At 37.9% G+C, this 15,901-nt stretch overlaps 1 protein-coding gene across 1 annotated transcript in view; it reads right to left on the reverse strand.

The window, feature by feature from the left end:
• The window catches only part of slc4a5b (solute carrier family 4 member 5b), an 84,966-nt gene that overhangs the window by 48,023 nt on the left and 21,042 nt on the right, over positions 1-15,901 (reverse strand). The window contains exons 5-14 of the mRNA XM_047372925.1: positions 14,946-15,106; positions 14,407-14,562; positions 14,109-14,216; positions 10,177-10,232; positions 3,579-3,736; positions 3,410-3,497; positions 3,161-3,315; positions 2,674-2,799; positions 1,370-1,544; positions 1,133-1,266 (exon numbers count right to left, since the gene is read on the reverse strand). Of these exons, the coding sequence (XP_047228881.1) occupies positions 1,133-1,266; positions 1,370-1,544; positions 2,674-2,799; positions 3,161-3,315; positions 3,410-3,497; positions 3,579-3,736; positions 10,177-10,232; positions 14,109-14,216; positions 14,407-14,562; positions 14,946-15,106 (1,317 nt within the window). The remainder of the gene's footprint in view (positions 1-1,132; positions 1,267-1,369; positions 1,545-2,673; positions 2,800-3,160; positions 3,316-3,409; positions 3,498-3,578; positions 3,737-10,176; positions 10,233-14,108; positions 14,217-14,406; positions 14,563-14,945; positions 15,107-15,901) is intronic.

Raw genomic sequence — 15,901 nt, forward strand, 5'->3', positions numbered from 1 at the left:
AACAGGTTGATATGGCATAGTTTAGGGCACAATAGTCCAGCAAAATATCAGCGCCCCAGAAACTGTCGCCTCTTGCGTACTTGATGTCGCGCTCGCCCTGCGTCTGTGCAGGGCGTTGGGCCGGTGGTATATATATATATATATATATATATATATATATATATATATATATATATATATATATATATATATATATATATATATATATATATATATAGGAAATCTCCGGTGGACCGCTGGCTTAGTGGGACGGTAGTTAACTTCCCCACCGTTTTATATATCTAGCAAAAGAACGACTTAGTGGGACGGTAGTTCACTTCACCACCGTTTTATATATCTAGCAAAAGAACCACCAGACTAAGGTATGAAACCAGATGCAAAACGAGCTGGTATTTTCACAGCCAGGGGCAAACTGGCATATGACCCGTATGCCAGTTTGCCCCTGGCTGTGAAAGTACCGGCTTGTTTTTGCATCTGGTTTCATACCTTAGTCTGGTGGTTCTTTTGCTAGATGTTGTGAGCATGGGAAGTCTCCAACACAGACTTAAAATGCTATCAAGATCATATTTTCTCCTCTGAGATGTCATGTATTCACGTAAGCAATCACATATATATAGAATATCGATGATGTATTACAGATAATCCCGGTTCCCACAGTCCCTGAATGCAACATATGGGAATATGTTGTTCAGCCGCTGTGTTGAGCTGTCAGTCATGATTCCGCACCCCCGTAATCTGGGTTTGAAGCCGAAAAAAAATCTGCAAGTTCGAAAAAAAAACTTGAATCTGAAAAGCAGTTTTGAACTTATTTTTTCCAGTTTCACATCAGTTTTTTTTCAGTTGCAAAACTTTTTTGGGGTGGATGTTCAAAATAATTTTTCAGTTTCAAATGTTTTTCTTTTGAAAAAACTTTTATTTTTCAGGTTACATTTTTTTTCCTTTGAACAAACCTTTATTTTTCAGGTTCAAATTTTTTTCTTTTGAACAAACTGTTATTTTTCAGGTTCAAATTGTTTTCATTTGAACAAACTTTATGGCCCCAATTTAGCTTGTACAGAATTAATTTAATTTTTAACATAACATCTTAAACAAACAGAATGAAGCAAACGTGGTATTATTTGGCCTGTCTCACTTGCTGAACTCGTAAAGCAGCTTTTCAAAGATGAGAATGGGTCCAGTTGAACTAAGAATGATGAGAGGCTGTCCACTAAACAAACAGAAGACGGTTCCTGCCAAAGCAGTGCCAAGAAAACTCTCCATCACTCCCTGAAAGAATGAGAATAGATCTTTGAACACATACTACGATTAGTGAAATAAATTGCTGCCAGTTAGCTTCCACATGAATTAGATATTCCGTATATATTCAGACCTGGTAATTGTCAGTAGCATCTCCTAGCAGTCCACCAAAGGTAATGGCATTGGTAATGCAGCCTAGGTAGATGAAGAGCACTGCAGAGATGGATTGGATATGGACGCCATCGTAGATATCACTACAGTAAAAGGGGATCTTTCTTTTGATGTCCAGCCACAATCCACCACAAAATCTGTAAACCAGAAACAGGACAAAGTTTGACAATCACTTAACGCAAGTGCTTATGAGAAAGTTTACTCACTGTGATGCTCTATTTGTGTCTGTTTTGAATTAACCTGAAGCTCCAGAAGAAGCGTGTGCATCTGTATTTTGTTACAGTTTATGATATATAGTTTTAATTTTTTATATTCTATTATATCTGAGCTATTTTGATTGTTTTCCTTTTTCCAAAATGTATGAACAAAATGTCTCGCTCAGAATTCTATATGATAGCACATGATGACGGAGTGAAAAAAGTTGTTTTATGGGAAAAATAATTTAAAAAACAAATAAATCACATAAAGTATTACGCCTTTGCTCAAGATTTTGCTAAAACCCAGTTGGTCTTCTATTTTCACATAATGGAGACCAAAGTTCTCTTCAGGATGTTTAATGCTATCATAATGTTATCAAATGTTCATATCCTTCCCCACATTTTTGTTTTTACACAATCCATTCTCAGTTCTACAGACAAATTCTTTGACCTCATTTTTTTGTTTCTGCTCTGATGTGAGCAGCCAACTGTGAAACTTTATAGATGAATATGTTCCATTGCAAATCATGTCCAATCAGCTGAAGTTAACACAGGTAGACTCAAATGATGTTGTAGAAACATCTGAAGGATGATCAGTGAAGACTGGACCTCAGTTTTAAGTGTCAAAGCACAGGCAAATTGATATTTAAGTAGAGGTTGTTTTTTTCTTTACTTAACTTGCAAAAACTTTATCCAATTAGTCAATTTTGGCATAAGGATGTAACATAACAAAATGTTGGAAAAGTGTAGTACTGTAAATACTTTCCAGATGCACTGTATTTTATTTATGTTTGTACTTGGTTTAGGTTACTCAGTGTACCATGTTGCTGTTATTTAAGCATTGCTCATATTCTACTTCTTTGGTTCTCCTTGCACCTTGATAGTTTCTTGTCCTGTTTATGGTTCTGTTTGCACAGATGCACGCTCTATGTTAGAAATATTCTATGGACTATGTTAGTTTGGCTTAGCCACACTTTTTTTTTACTTTATGATATTTAGAATTTCTTAGTTTGGCTGTTACAGACATTCAAGCCACATCATAATGTTCCTTTGTAAGATTTTTGCATACCTCCCAGTGAATTTTAGCTCCTCTCCCAATTCATGCTGAACAGGAAGTTCATCATCTTCTCCACCAGTGGCTCCACCAGCCGAGCCATTCATCGGACCCAGCTCATTTAGGTTAAGCACTGACTTCCTGTTGGGAAAGTTTGTTCTTATTCACTTCATTAGTCTCTTAACCATATGAAGATGGTCGGACTGCAAGAGAGAATTTATACACCTTCAAGCTACAACAGTAAAACCACAATGCTACATGATATATACATGGATGTTACTTTGCCTCATCAAACGGTAAAAGTGCATACACATTACACTGCATAAACTGATCATCAACTGATTAATATAACAACATAACCTAAAATTGCCTGTATTTAAACTCCCGAAATCATGGGAGTTGAGGCAAAGATTCAGCACATACAATGGCTAAAATCCTCACATGAACATGATACCTATGATGTACAATACATTGCTATAGAAACAATGCTCCCAGGACTTGCCTCATTTCTGCTGATGGGACCTTCTTTGGAGGTTCAATACGTATTTTGGGGTCCCATTCCCCTGGAGGAAGGACAATCACCTCATCTAGGAACTCATCAACTCCTGCAATTAGGTCATCACGGTCCCGTGCTTTGTAGGCGACATCACTGAATAGCTGATCAGAACAAAACGCTATAGTCAAACCAATAAATCCAATGGGATTACAAGGACTGTCTGACAGGGTTAGCTGCTGATGCTTAGCTTCTTACATCATCCACCATTAGAGTAGCAATCGCTCTGCCAATTTCATTGTAGGACTTGGTTTTGCCTTGAGGACCCAGCAGGATGAAGAGAAACCTTAAAGTGGAGACTTTTTTAGTGGCAGAATCCAAAACATTTGTTAGAGTGATAGTAAATGAAACCAGGAAGGATACCTACCTGGTTGGCACAGGGACCTCAGTGAGGCCTCCCAGAGTCGTGGCTTGAGCCAAGCGTACAAAGGAGACAAACGGCTTGTCCAGAAAGTCCACCTCACCAATTAGGACATTGGAAGCTTCTGCATCACGAGGAATCTTCTTCATGAACTTATTCTTTAGCTGTAAGAAGGGAGGAAAGAACTCATAAGAGTGATGGGGTGGAAAGTCCAGTGTGTTTACCTGACAACAAGGTGTTTTTGACCATTGAGAAGGAGGTACTGCTTTCTAATAGCAATGCTATGCACTTTGAAGTTTATCGGGGCTACACTCTCTGCCTGGGTTCTTGTGTACAGTGGCTACAATTCTCTTGTTTTTGTCAATTAGAGGTGTAATACAAACTGGTGGCTCATCCGATGGCCAGTATTCCTGCAGTCATTTAATCTGAAGGTACTCCATATTAAAAGTAAGAACAATCAGTGTATAATTTACTCTTTCCATTTGAAAACTGAAAACTTGACTGGTTATATTTGTTATTTGTTCTTTAAATCTGATGCCAAAAAAAGAAAAAGGCTTTTTTTCATAATATTTATTTGGCTTACATGACCCGGAAATTGACGTGTGAAAATGTGGAACCATGCACCAATCTGATTGCAGATTTCTTCAACACCATTCTGTCGCACACATACATTTCCTGCAGTGCTCAGACATGAGCATCAGAAGATTTTTAGTTAGATGTTTCATTCTTCTGAAGAACAAATTACTTTTGATGAATTGATGTATGGAGATGGATCGTGATCTCGGATCATGATGGCTAGGAAAATTTACATTAGTGTTACCAAGACAATGACGTCTGGTTTGAGCACGATCGATTAACATTCAAACCTAAATCTGTCCTCTAGCCCGGTTTTCCATTTAGTATTTTTGATTTAAGCATAAAATCAAAAGTTTGAAATAGAATACCTTTTTCTTTTTTGATATTAGATTAAAAATACTTAAAATAATCAGTCACCTTTTCAGTTTTAAACTTTTTGTTCATAGAAAATGGAAAGAATGATATCCAGATTGAAAACTTATTGGCTGACATCATGTCATCATCTAATTTTTTTAGATGATGCATAGTTTGTACTTAAACCCCCTTGTTAGCATTTAGTAGTGGAGGTGTTACAAGCCTCAAGTGTCAATCAAAGTGTTTTTAACCTTACTTGTCCTGTAAGAACTGCATGGTTGAATAAAATTCAATTCAATTCAATTCAAAGATACTTTATTGATCCGGAGGAATAAAGTAATTCCCACCTACTCACTCTTGTAATCGCCAGCACGCTACTCACCAAGCAGCTCTTTCGACTTGTCTTTTTAATTGGTTGAGTTGGGAGGCACCAGTAGTCCTCTTTTGGGTTCTTTGGTTAGTTTTAGTTTTGGTCATCTGTTCTGAGGCCTCTTTTTTACCTGACCTGGCTCCCACTTCCTATTTTGTGATTTTTGCACCTGTATTCCAGCCATTGACCATAGTTTATACTGTACAATGCTATGTGTTCTTGGACCCACTTCAGCTTATGGACTGTAACATGATGTTTCTAATTGACTATGGAGGACATCTTTAGGCAATTTCAAGCAACCCTTATAAGAAAATATTTATCCAACATACAGTTTGATTCCTCTGTAATGTGCATATACAGGTCCTTCTCAAAATATTAGCATATTGTGATAAAGTTCATTATTTTCCATAATGTCATGATGAAAATGTAACATTCATATATTTTAGATTCATTGCACACTAACTGAAATATTTCAGGTCTTTTATTGTCTTAATACGGATGATTTTGGCATACAGCTCATGAAAACCCAAAATTCCTATCTCACAAAATTAGCATATTTCATCCGACCAATAAAAGAAACGTTTTTTTAATACAAAAAACGTCAACCTTCAAATAATCATGTACAGTTATGCACTCAATACTTGGTCGGGAATCCTTTTGCAGAAATGACTGCTTCAATGCGGCGTGGCATGGAGGCAATCAGCCTGTGGCACTGCTGAGGTCTTATGGAGGCCCAGGATGCTTCGATAGCGGCCTTTAGCTCATCCAGAGTGTTGGGTCTTGAGACTCTCAACGTTCTCTTCACAATATCCCACAGATTCTCTATGGGGTTCAGGTCAGGAGAGTTGGCAGGCCAATTGAGCACAGTGATACCATGGTCAGTAAACCATTTACCAGTGGTTTTGGCACTGTGAGCAGGTGCCAGGTCGTGCTGAAAAATGAAATCTTCATCTCCATAAAGCTTTTCAGCAGATGGAAGCATGAAGTGCTCCAAAATCTCCTGATAGCTAGCTGCATTGACCCCGCCCTTGATAAAACACAGTGGACCAACACCAGCAGCTGACACGGCACCCCAGACCGTCACTGACTGTGGGTACTTGACACTGGACTTCTGGCATTTTGGCATTTCCTTCTCCCCAGTCTTCCTCCAGACTCTGGCACCTTGATTTCCGAATGACATGCAGAATTTGCTTTCATCCAAAAAAAGTACTTTGGACCACTGAGCAACAGTCCAGTGCTGCTTCTCTGTAGCCCAGGTCTGGGGAATGCGGCACCTGTAGCCCATTACCTGCACACGCCTGTGCACGGTGGCTCTGGATGTTTCTACTACAGACTCAGTCCACTGCTTCCGCAGGTCCCCCAAGGTCTGGAATCGGCCCTTCTCCACAATCTTCCTCAGGGTCCGGTCACCTCTTCTCGTTGTGCAGCGTTTTCTACCACACTTTTTCCTTCCCACAGACTTCCCACTGAGGTGCCTTGATACAGCACTCTGGGAACAGCCTCTTCGTTCAGAAATTTCTTTCTGTGTCTTACCCTCTTGCTTGAGGGTGTCAATAGTGGCCTTCTGGACAGCAGTCAGGTCGGCAGTCTTACCCATGATTGGAGTTTTGAGTGATGAACCAGGCTGGGAGTTTTAAAGGCCTCAGGAATCTTTTGCAGGTGTTTAGAGTTAACTCGTTGATTCAGATGATTAGGTTCATAGCTCGTTTAGAGACCTTTTTAATGATATGCTAATTTTGTGAGATAGGAATTTTGGGTTTTCATGAGCTATATGCCAAAATCATCCGTATTAAGACAATAAAAGACCTGAAATATTTCAGTTAGTGTGCAATGAATCTAAAATATATGAATGTTACATTTTCATCATGACATTATGGAAAATAATGAACTTTATCACAATATGCTAATATTTTGAGAAGGACCTGTATAACAAGTGGGCTTTACACTCTTACGTTCCTCCTAGGCTCTGTCTACTTTGTTTTTTTTTAACAACTGCAAACATACAGTAAAAAAAATCCTGTAACTTTGTGTTACAGTTTTGTTTTTGTGTACCCCTGCTTCTCAGCCAAAAAGCACGTGGCAGTGGAGTGGTGGGCGCTTAAATTAAAATCTCTTCATAATCTGTTAATGCTGCTTTCAGAGTCAATACACCAGCTGGTCCTCTTTTACTCCCTGTCTTTGCATCTTGATCCTAAACTGCTAATAAACTACCCCGATATAACATTGGATATTTTTTTTTGTGCATTTCTAAATCTTGTAGCAAACATTTGTCCCCTACTTTACCCCATGACCATGAAAACTAGCAAGAACAAAGAAAAATTCAGAGGTGCAAAGCCAGCTTTTCAGAAACAAATACTTAACGCGACTCAGTCAGTCACATGTGCATGTTTCATTATTGCTCGCTTTGAAGTTTGTTTCCAGATATTTCCCAGTGTAACACAAACTCCACATGATTTCTGCTTCTTATTTAACAAACAAAATATGTAACACTTTACTTAGACAGAATTTAAAGAAATAAATTTTGACTGATATTGGGCCAATTCCAGGATCTTTTTAATGGAGCAGTGTGTGAATGATGACACAGACAAGTAATGACAAGGGATGACACAGACTAAAAAGATCCATGCATGAAGAAGACCTCTCTCATAGTAGGTGATGTAAATGTTCTTGAGCCCACAGTCAGTTGAACAATGGACAACAATCAGGTTTACTACTAGTAGGGCTGCAATGGGAACATTTAGCCCCTCTGTAGTTTAGCAAATATGCTCAAATACAAAGTGTGTCAAGAAAGAAATTTATATTTATAAAAAAATGGTGCAGGCACTGTCATGTTTTTTTTTATTATCTCTGTTAATTTATTTTTAAGACAGTTTTAAAAATCACTCTTAATTCATTTTCTATGATTCCAAGGCAGCTGATTTTATTTCATTTCTGACACTGCTTTCTGTACACTGCTTTGTGAATTAATACGTAACATGGCTATGGGACATTTTGTATCCAGCATTTAATGATTCAGTGAAGCCTTCTCTCCATGCATTATTAATGGAACAAGTGTTTCAGAGCTAAATAACTAGTATAAGTGGATGATATAAGTAGAGATCAGTCAACCTTGGCACACATGTTTATTCAAGCAATTGAAATTTGCATTGATGCATAGGAGTGGCAAGGTTACAGTATTAGTAACCAGTCCAGAATTATATAAAGGGAGCAGCTTCATGTAGTGATAATTCCAATTGGGTCACAAAGTGAAAACTAGATATGTTTACTAATAACTGATACAAATTTTATTATGTCACTGAAAAAAACTGTCGGAATATCCGTTTGAACAAACACTTATTCGTGCGAACATGCATGCATGCAAAGCACAGTTTAACAAATTCCCATTTTAATCCACTACACTGTGTGGATTAAGGCGATTAGTTAGTTCTATTTTTTCATCACAAACAAAAACCCTATCATGGAAGGAGAATCGCCGGGTTATTTCGACACATTTTGACAGGTGTGAGCAGAACTGTTCTGCTAACTATAAACATATGGGTACTTGTGCAACATACTGGTTCAACTGATTTCTATTGTCTTTGTGTTGACATAGCAAAGATATTTGCTGTGATTAGTTATCTTCTTAGATTTTTAAAATGATTCTGTGTACATATTATGTCGCTGGGCATTGACATTTCTGCCCTCTAGTGCGCAGGACAATAAAAATCACTACATTGTAAAGAGAAAAGATAAAACTTCATCATGTAATTCTGTTAAATCCACTTCTTCAGTCTCAAAGAAAAATGTCCCACGACAGCCTAAAACAGGCTGGACTTCTGTTGCAAATTCTACCACTGCTCTGCTTCGACATACTAGGTGGCAAAGATCTGTACATTAATGTTCAGAGAAGTCCTGTTGACATCTATCCATCCATCCGTCGCAGGATCTTAAAACCTCAGAAGGGACGCGCCCGCACGTGACCAGATACCCTTAACACCACAACTGACCATTTTTGATGTGGATTGGAAGCGGCTCTACTCTAAACTCCCCTCGACTGACAGAGCTCCTCACCCTGTGTCTAAGACTGAGCCCAGCCACCCTACAGAAGAAACGTCTTTCAGTCATGATCCACATGTCATGACTGTTGGTGGAACATGGACAGACCAATAAATTTAGACATTGTTTTCTAGCTCAGCTCTTTCTACACCACGACAGACTTGAGCAGCCACATCATTACTGCAAATAAGGCCTCAATTTATTTGTTCATTTCACTTGAACAAAGTACCATGATACTTACATTCGTCATATTGCAGCAAAATATGATTAAGAGGAAACAATCCACTCTTTTGGGTTGATGTTTTTAGAAAATAATCAGAAATATAATATAAAATATAATAAAAAATAAATAAAAAGTATAAGAAATGAATGACTTAAACAATAGCCAAATAATTAATAGTTTAAATAGTTTGCAGGTTGTCGTATTTACATGTACAGCTTCTTTTCGTTTTGTCAGAGGTACTTTACTTTTTATAACATACTGTGGATGTTTGAAACAGCAGCTGTTTTCTTCAACAATGAGGAAGTCAGAGCTTAGTCGATAGAGCAAAAACATAATTTTTTGTTTTACATATTGGTGTACATTTAATCCAAACATGTTTTTCCTATTTGGAAATGATTTTGTCCTGCTAGCCTTCCATAAAGACCAGATGTGTGAGTTCTAAACTATCAGCTACCCTGACACCTATTTGCTACAAATTCTCCCACCTGAGCTTTGAGTCTCTGCAGCTCCTCTAGTGTTACCATGGGCATGCTGACTGCTACTCTGATCAGTGGTCTGTCCTGACACTTTAGGTGGAACTTTGAAGATTTTACAGAGCAGCTGAATTTATACTGAGATTAGATCAGGCAGATGGTATTTACTAATAGGGAAACTCACACTCACATTCCCTCAATTTCCAGATTGTTTGTTGTAAAATCTTTAAAAACTATGCATCCTTCTCCATCCACTTTGACATTTTTTAGTTACTTTCTTAGTTGCTTTCTGTTATATATCACAAAACATTTTAATAAAATACATTAATGTTTATGGGTGTATCGTGCCAATTTGTGAAAATGCTTAAAAAAAATCGGACATTTGAATGGTATTGTAAACTACATTTAAAAAAAGTCAATTAAAAAGAAGTCCAAAAATTAAGAGCAATGATCCAAAATGAACACTAATTAAAAAAGTTTAGCAGGTGTAAAGGTATTGAAAAACTTTCCTCCTTAACATGCTAAAATTAAGCCACTAGTTACATTTACCCAAAATACAAAAAAGAGATTTACCTGGTTTGTACTGGGCGTGTCTGAAATATCATTCATGCTTCGGCTTTGGGCAGGATCTGAAGAGAAAGAGCACACTTATTTCTGGTATCATAGAGATATAATATGTGGGTTACAGATTCAACAGTTGTTACAATTATTATTAGAAATATTCATTCACTATTACATCTGCTCTGTAACTTGAACAATGACAAACTAAGTCTATACATCTGGGTACAGAGAGGCAACCAAGGTACCCCAAACAGCCACATCCATATACAATCACATACCTAAAACTACTGTGATTAAAACAGCTGAAAACATTAAAAGAGCTGAATCTAAGGGTTCATAAAATAAGGGCAAGGCAGATGGATACGCTGGAAAAGGAGTATTATAAGGAAGGTTAGGGGAGCTTTATAAATGAAGAAAAATTATAACTTTTAATGGTTTAAGTGAGCATTCATGAATCACTTGCTGCTAAGTATTTGTCTAAGATTAAAGTAATGAAACATTGGCATCCATATCTGTAAAGACTCGAAAGAGAAATCCATGATGAAAAGGTCTTGGGCCAAAAAGTTAACTGTGAGGAACACCTCAATAAATGTAAGACCTTGTGAGTGCCAACGTACAGTGTCCTGAATGGACTTAACCCAAGCAGTTTAAAAAGGGGCAGGATGTGAAAATAGGGTCTAAAACACATGCAGCCAGTTGGAGGAAAAACTGGGTCAATCATTCCAACAGCAGAAGTTAGGTCATATAAAAGCTGTTAAAACTCATATTTTGGTAGAGCGACAGGTATATTTGTTAAGTAGCAACTTTACATCTGAGGTAGACATAAATTGGCATATTTATAATTTGAATGTTAGAGTATTGTTTTTAAAATATTTCTTTTTAAATAAAGCTGTAGTATTTCATTGGGTAGGGAGTTGATTAGTGTTTCAATTTTGAGTTTCAGAAGGGCTGCAATATCAAGAACTGATCTAAATAGCACTGAGAAAAATTATTAAAAAAACAATGACGTTATAATTCAAAGAAAGATACTATGGGAAATGTAATTCCTTATAACCAGCTGTTTCTATGAAGGCTTGTATCCTGGTGGATAAATTACCCATGCTTTTTTCTTCATGCAGTTTACAAATCCAGCAAGACCCAGCAAGAACATTGCACAGAGAGCCCAAGAAAATTCCTTAATAATCTAGATGGGTTCACAAAGAATCCAGCAAATGTACACACAATAGGACCAACAATCTTTTATGTTAAAATAAATTATACCGAGCACATTATATCATGGTAAGTATATACAGATATATGCACACAGAAAGCAGAGAAAGCATTCTTAAGTGTTGCAATCATGCAGTAGCTGGGTGTGAAGTTTGCAGAGAACAGTGTTGATTAAATCAAAGAATAATACATTCAATTTAAGAAAGTGAAAGATTTAAAATATTGTAAAGAAGTGTAAGAAGACTTATAATAAATCTCACCCTGAATAATTCAGAAAAATCCAGCCTTTCATTTGTGAACATTTTGTGAAATGTTCACAAATGCTCAAAATCACTGGTGGCACAGCTGTTGGTATGATTAACAATCCCTTTAAAATAAATGTAACTAAAATACCTCAAATTTTGATTTTTCAAGAGCTTTTGATTATCTACCCATAACTTCTGTTTCCCTGAGGTATACAGGTCCTTCTCAAAATATTAGCATATTGTGATAAAGTTAATTATTTTCCATAATGTCATGATGAAAATTTAACATTCATATATTTTAGATTCATTGCACACTAACTGAAATATTTCAGGTCTTTTATTGTCTTAATACGGATGATTTTGGCATACAGCTCATGAAAACCCAAAATTCCTATCTCACAAAATTAGCATATTTCATCCGACCAATAAAAGAAAAGTGTTTTTAATACAAAAAACGTCAACCTTCAAATAATCATGTACAGTTATGCACTCAATACTTGGTCGGGAATCCTTTGGCAGAAATGACTGCTTCAATGCGGCGTGGCATGGAGGCAATCCGCCTGTGGCACTGCTGAGGTCTTATGGAGGCCCAGGATGCTTCGATAGCGGCCTTTAGCTCATCCAGAGTGTTGGGTCTTGAGTCTCTCAACGTTCTCTTCACAATATCCCACAGATTCTCTATGGGGTTCAGGTCAGGAGAGTTGGCAGGCCAATTGAGCACAGTGATACCATGGTCAGTAAACCATTTACCAGTGGTTTTGGCATTGTGAGCAGGTGCCAGGTCGTGCTGAAAAATGAAATCTTCATCTCCATAAAGCTTTTCAGCAGATGGAAGCATGAAGTGCTCCAAAATCTCCTGATAGCTAGCTGCATTGACCCTGCCCTTGATAAAACACAGTGGACCAACACCAGCAGCTGACACGGCACCCCAGACCATCATTGACTGTGGGTACTTGACACTGGACTTCTGACATTTTGGTATTTCCTTCTCCCCAGTCTTCCTCCAGACTCTGGCACCTTGATTTCTGAATGACATGCAGAATTTGCTTTCATCCGAAAAAAGTACTTTGGACCACTGAGCAACAGTCCAGTGCTGCTTCTCTGTAGCCCAGGTCTGGGGAATGCGGCACCTGTAGCCCATTTCCTGCACACGCCTGTGCACGGTGGCTCTGGATGTTTTTACTCCACACTCAGTCCACTGCTTCCGCAGGTCCCCCAAGGTCTGGAATCGGCCCTTCTCCACAATCTTCCTCAGGGTCCGGTCACCTCTTCTCGTTGTGCAGCGTTTTCTACCACACCTTTTCCTTCCCACAGACTTCCCACTGAGGTGCCTTGATACAGCACTCTGGGAACAGCCTATACGTACAGAAATTTCTTTCTGTGTCTTACCTTCTTGCTTGAGGGTGTCAATAGTGGCCTTCTGGACAGCAGTCAGGTCGGCAGTCTTACCCATGATTGGGGTTTTGAGTGATGAACCAGGCTGGGAGTTTTAAAGGCCCCAGGAATCTTTTGCAGATGTTTAGAGTTAACTCGTTGATTCAGATGATTAGGTCCATAGCTCGTTTAGAGACCCTTTTAATGATATGCTAATTTTGTGAGATAGGAATTTTGGGTTTTCATGAGCTGTATGCCAAAATCATCCGTATTAAGACAATAAAAGACCTGAAATATTTCAGTTAGTGTGCAATGAATCTAAAATATATGAATGTTAAATTTTCATCATGACATTATGGAAAATAATGAACTTTATCACAATATGCTAATATTTTGAGAAGGACCTGTACATATGATCTGTCTAAAAAGTCAATGGTCAATAGGCTTGATGTGGACCCATGCTTATCTTCTCGCAGTGCACAGTGAGAAAGATGATAAGGTCTCTGTTGAAGAATGGCAGCAAAGTGTTGCAGGCCATTAGCACCTTCTTAACAGGGGTGTCAACTAATGATGGCACATATGTATTTTTAGGGGTGTAACAGTAACAGTACATGTATTCGTACCAACTCTTAGCAGTACAGATTTCCCAGTTGAATTCAATCATATGAGCAAACCATTAGTTATTATGCGTCATTATTGCTTTTTTTAAAGTGCAATGACAGAAAATGAACAAAGGAAGATATAAACTGAAGCACTCCACACCAAACCATTGTAAGAATGGGAGGGTTTAGAACTGTTAAATATTTTTTGTTTTAGGTTCTCTACAGCACCAGTGTAGAGCGAGTAGTGGACATACAGAAAGCCATATATGCTACTATTCCTACGCTTTGCAGTGCAGCATGCCATTTAATAAATGCTGTTAATGCTGTTTAATAAGCAGTCTCACTTCATAAACACACCAGGGGCTTATTTAGTTGGCAAACCAATAACACTGAACATAATGATTATTGGAAATGAGTTATGTGTATGTTACACCCCTATTAATTTGGTATTTTTCATATATAACTATAGTATATGTGCCATATGTGTGTGTTTGTGTGGTGTGTTGAGACTCACGCAGGCGGCCAAGGCTGCTTGACTGCCGAGAGCGTAGGTCTTCTGTGGAGCGATGGATCCCGGAAGCTGAACTAGTACTACGACTCAGATTAACCTGAGGACTACGGTCTGACAGACCAGCAGCAGATATGGAAATAATTAGCAAAGAAGAGCTGATTTTGCATGGAAAGATGATACTGATGATGATCATCATGGCAGAAAACAAGGGAAGCAATAAGATTGGAAATATTCAAGCACTTACAGGTAAAACTTTATTGATTTGTAAGTGAAAATGCAAACACACAGCACAAACGCTTACTAGAGGGCGTGTTGGAGGATTTTCCTATGTCTGCCAGTGAGCGATGGATTGGTTTCTTGGTCTGGTGACGGTGCTTTCTGAGCAACACAAAAATGATCTTTTCCTTCAGATCCGCAGGAATGAGGCCATCAGCTATTTGGCGATCCACAATCTCCTCTGAGGCAAAATGTTTTGCATTTAGTATTCAGATTATTTGGTATTAGCAATATTTTCACATGAGAACATGCACTGACCCACTCTGTGTGAGAATATGTGGACTTTTTTACTCCACAGAATTTAGATCTAAGGCAAGCCGAACACTGGCATTGACAATTTCTGCTGTTTATACAAATGAACTGCTGCAGTATATGCAAATGTTCTAATCTGACAGTCAAATCCTTACACAGAAAACCTTTTAACCAATTTGAATAATAAACTGAATGCGATATTTTTAATAAAGCGTTATCTACTTTGACATAAAATATTGATAGATAGAACCACTTCAGAAAAATCTGAACTATCCCTTTAAGATTTTAAATGACATATCTTGAGAGGCTCACCAACAATCTGTGGCAGTGAATAACCTTCCAGGTCGAGCAGAATGCTTCCTGTCTGCAGACAGGTCCTAAGCTCAAACAGGCTATGGAGGGTCAGTGTGGAGACATGAGGCTTGCTCCACCGTTCTCCTCCCTCCTCTACTTTCTCCTCAAACTTCACCCACCTAAAGAGTCAAGTCAAGTCAAGTCAAGTTTATTTATATAGCGCTTTTCAGCAACAAGGCACTCAAAGTGCTGTACATGAGGAAAAACATTACAATGATACAGACAATGATACAGAAAATCAAACACAGAAAAACAAATCAAATGACACTAATAATCCTTGGGAGTTTACTGGTAAGAGCTGGTTCTAATCCAATCTTTCTAATAGAGGTGATTAGCTCATTAAGTCCTCTGTGGTAAGGAATTCATCCTGTGCTAGGAGAAAAATGATAATATTAATCCTTGAGGTCGCTGGTATGAGGCAGTTCTGGTCCCATTATTCAAATAAGCTGGGTCACTGGTATAAAACAGTTTTAGTCCAAACTTTTTAAATACTAATAATATTTGGCTTTCACTGGTAATCCTTCTGAGAAATCTGAAAATCTATGAAAAGTATGAAATTGTTGTAATACAATCCTTCTAAGAAATCTAAAAATCTCTGGTCATTGGTGTAAAAACAACTTTAGTCCAAATGTTCAAATACTAATAATAATTGGCTTTTGCTGGTAATCCTTCTTAGAAATCTGAAAATCTATAAAAAGTAATGAAATTACACATTTAGGTAAAGTAAGATAGGAGGAAAAAAAATCATATTTCAGATTCTATTCTTAGCAGAATAGAGTCTGAAATAGTACCTAAAACCTCAGCAGGGGTAAGCAACACACACTTGAGAAGAGAAGTGGAAGTTTTATCAATCGGCCGCATAGTCCTATCAGCACACAGCTAGTAGGGGGGTGCTAGGGAAGAGCGTCGTGTTT

Source organism: Girardinichthys multiradiatus, chromosome 8 (assembly GCF_021462225.1).
Source record: "Girardinichthys multiradiatus isolate DD_20200921_A chromosome 8, DD_fGirMul_XY1, whole genome shotgun sequence".
In the NCBI taxonomy this organism is placed as follows: Eukaryota; Metazoa; Chordata; class Actinopteri; order Cyprinodontiformes; family Goodeidae; genus Girardinichthys; species Girardinichthys multiradiatus.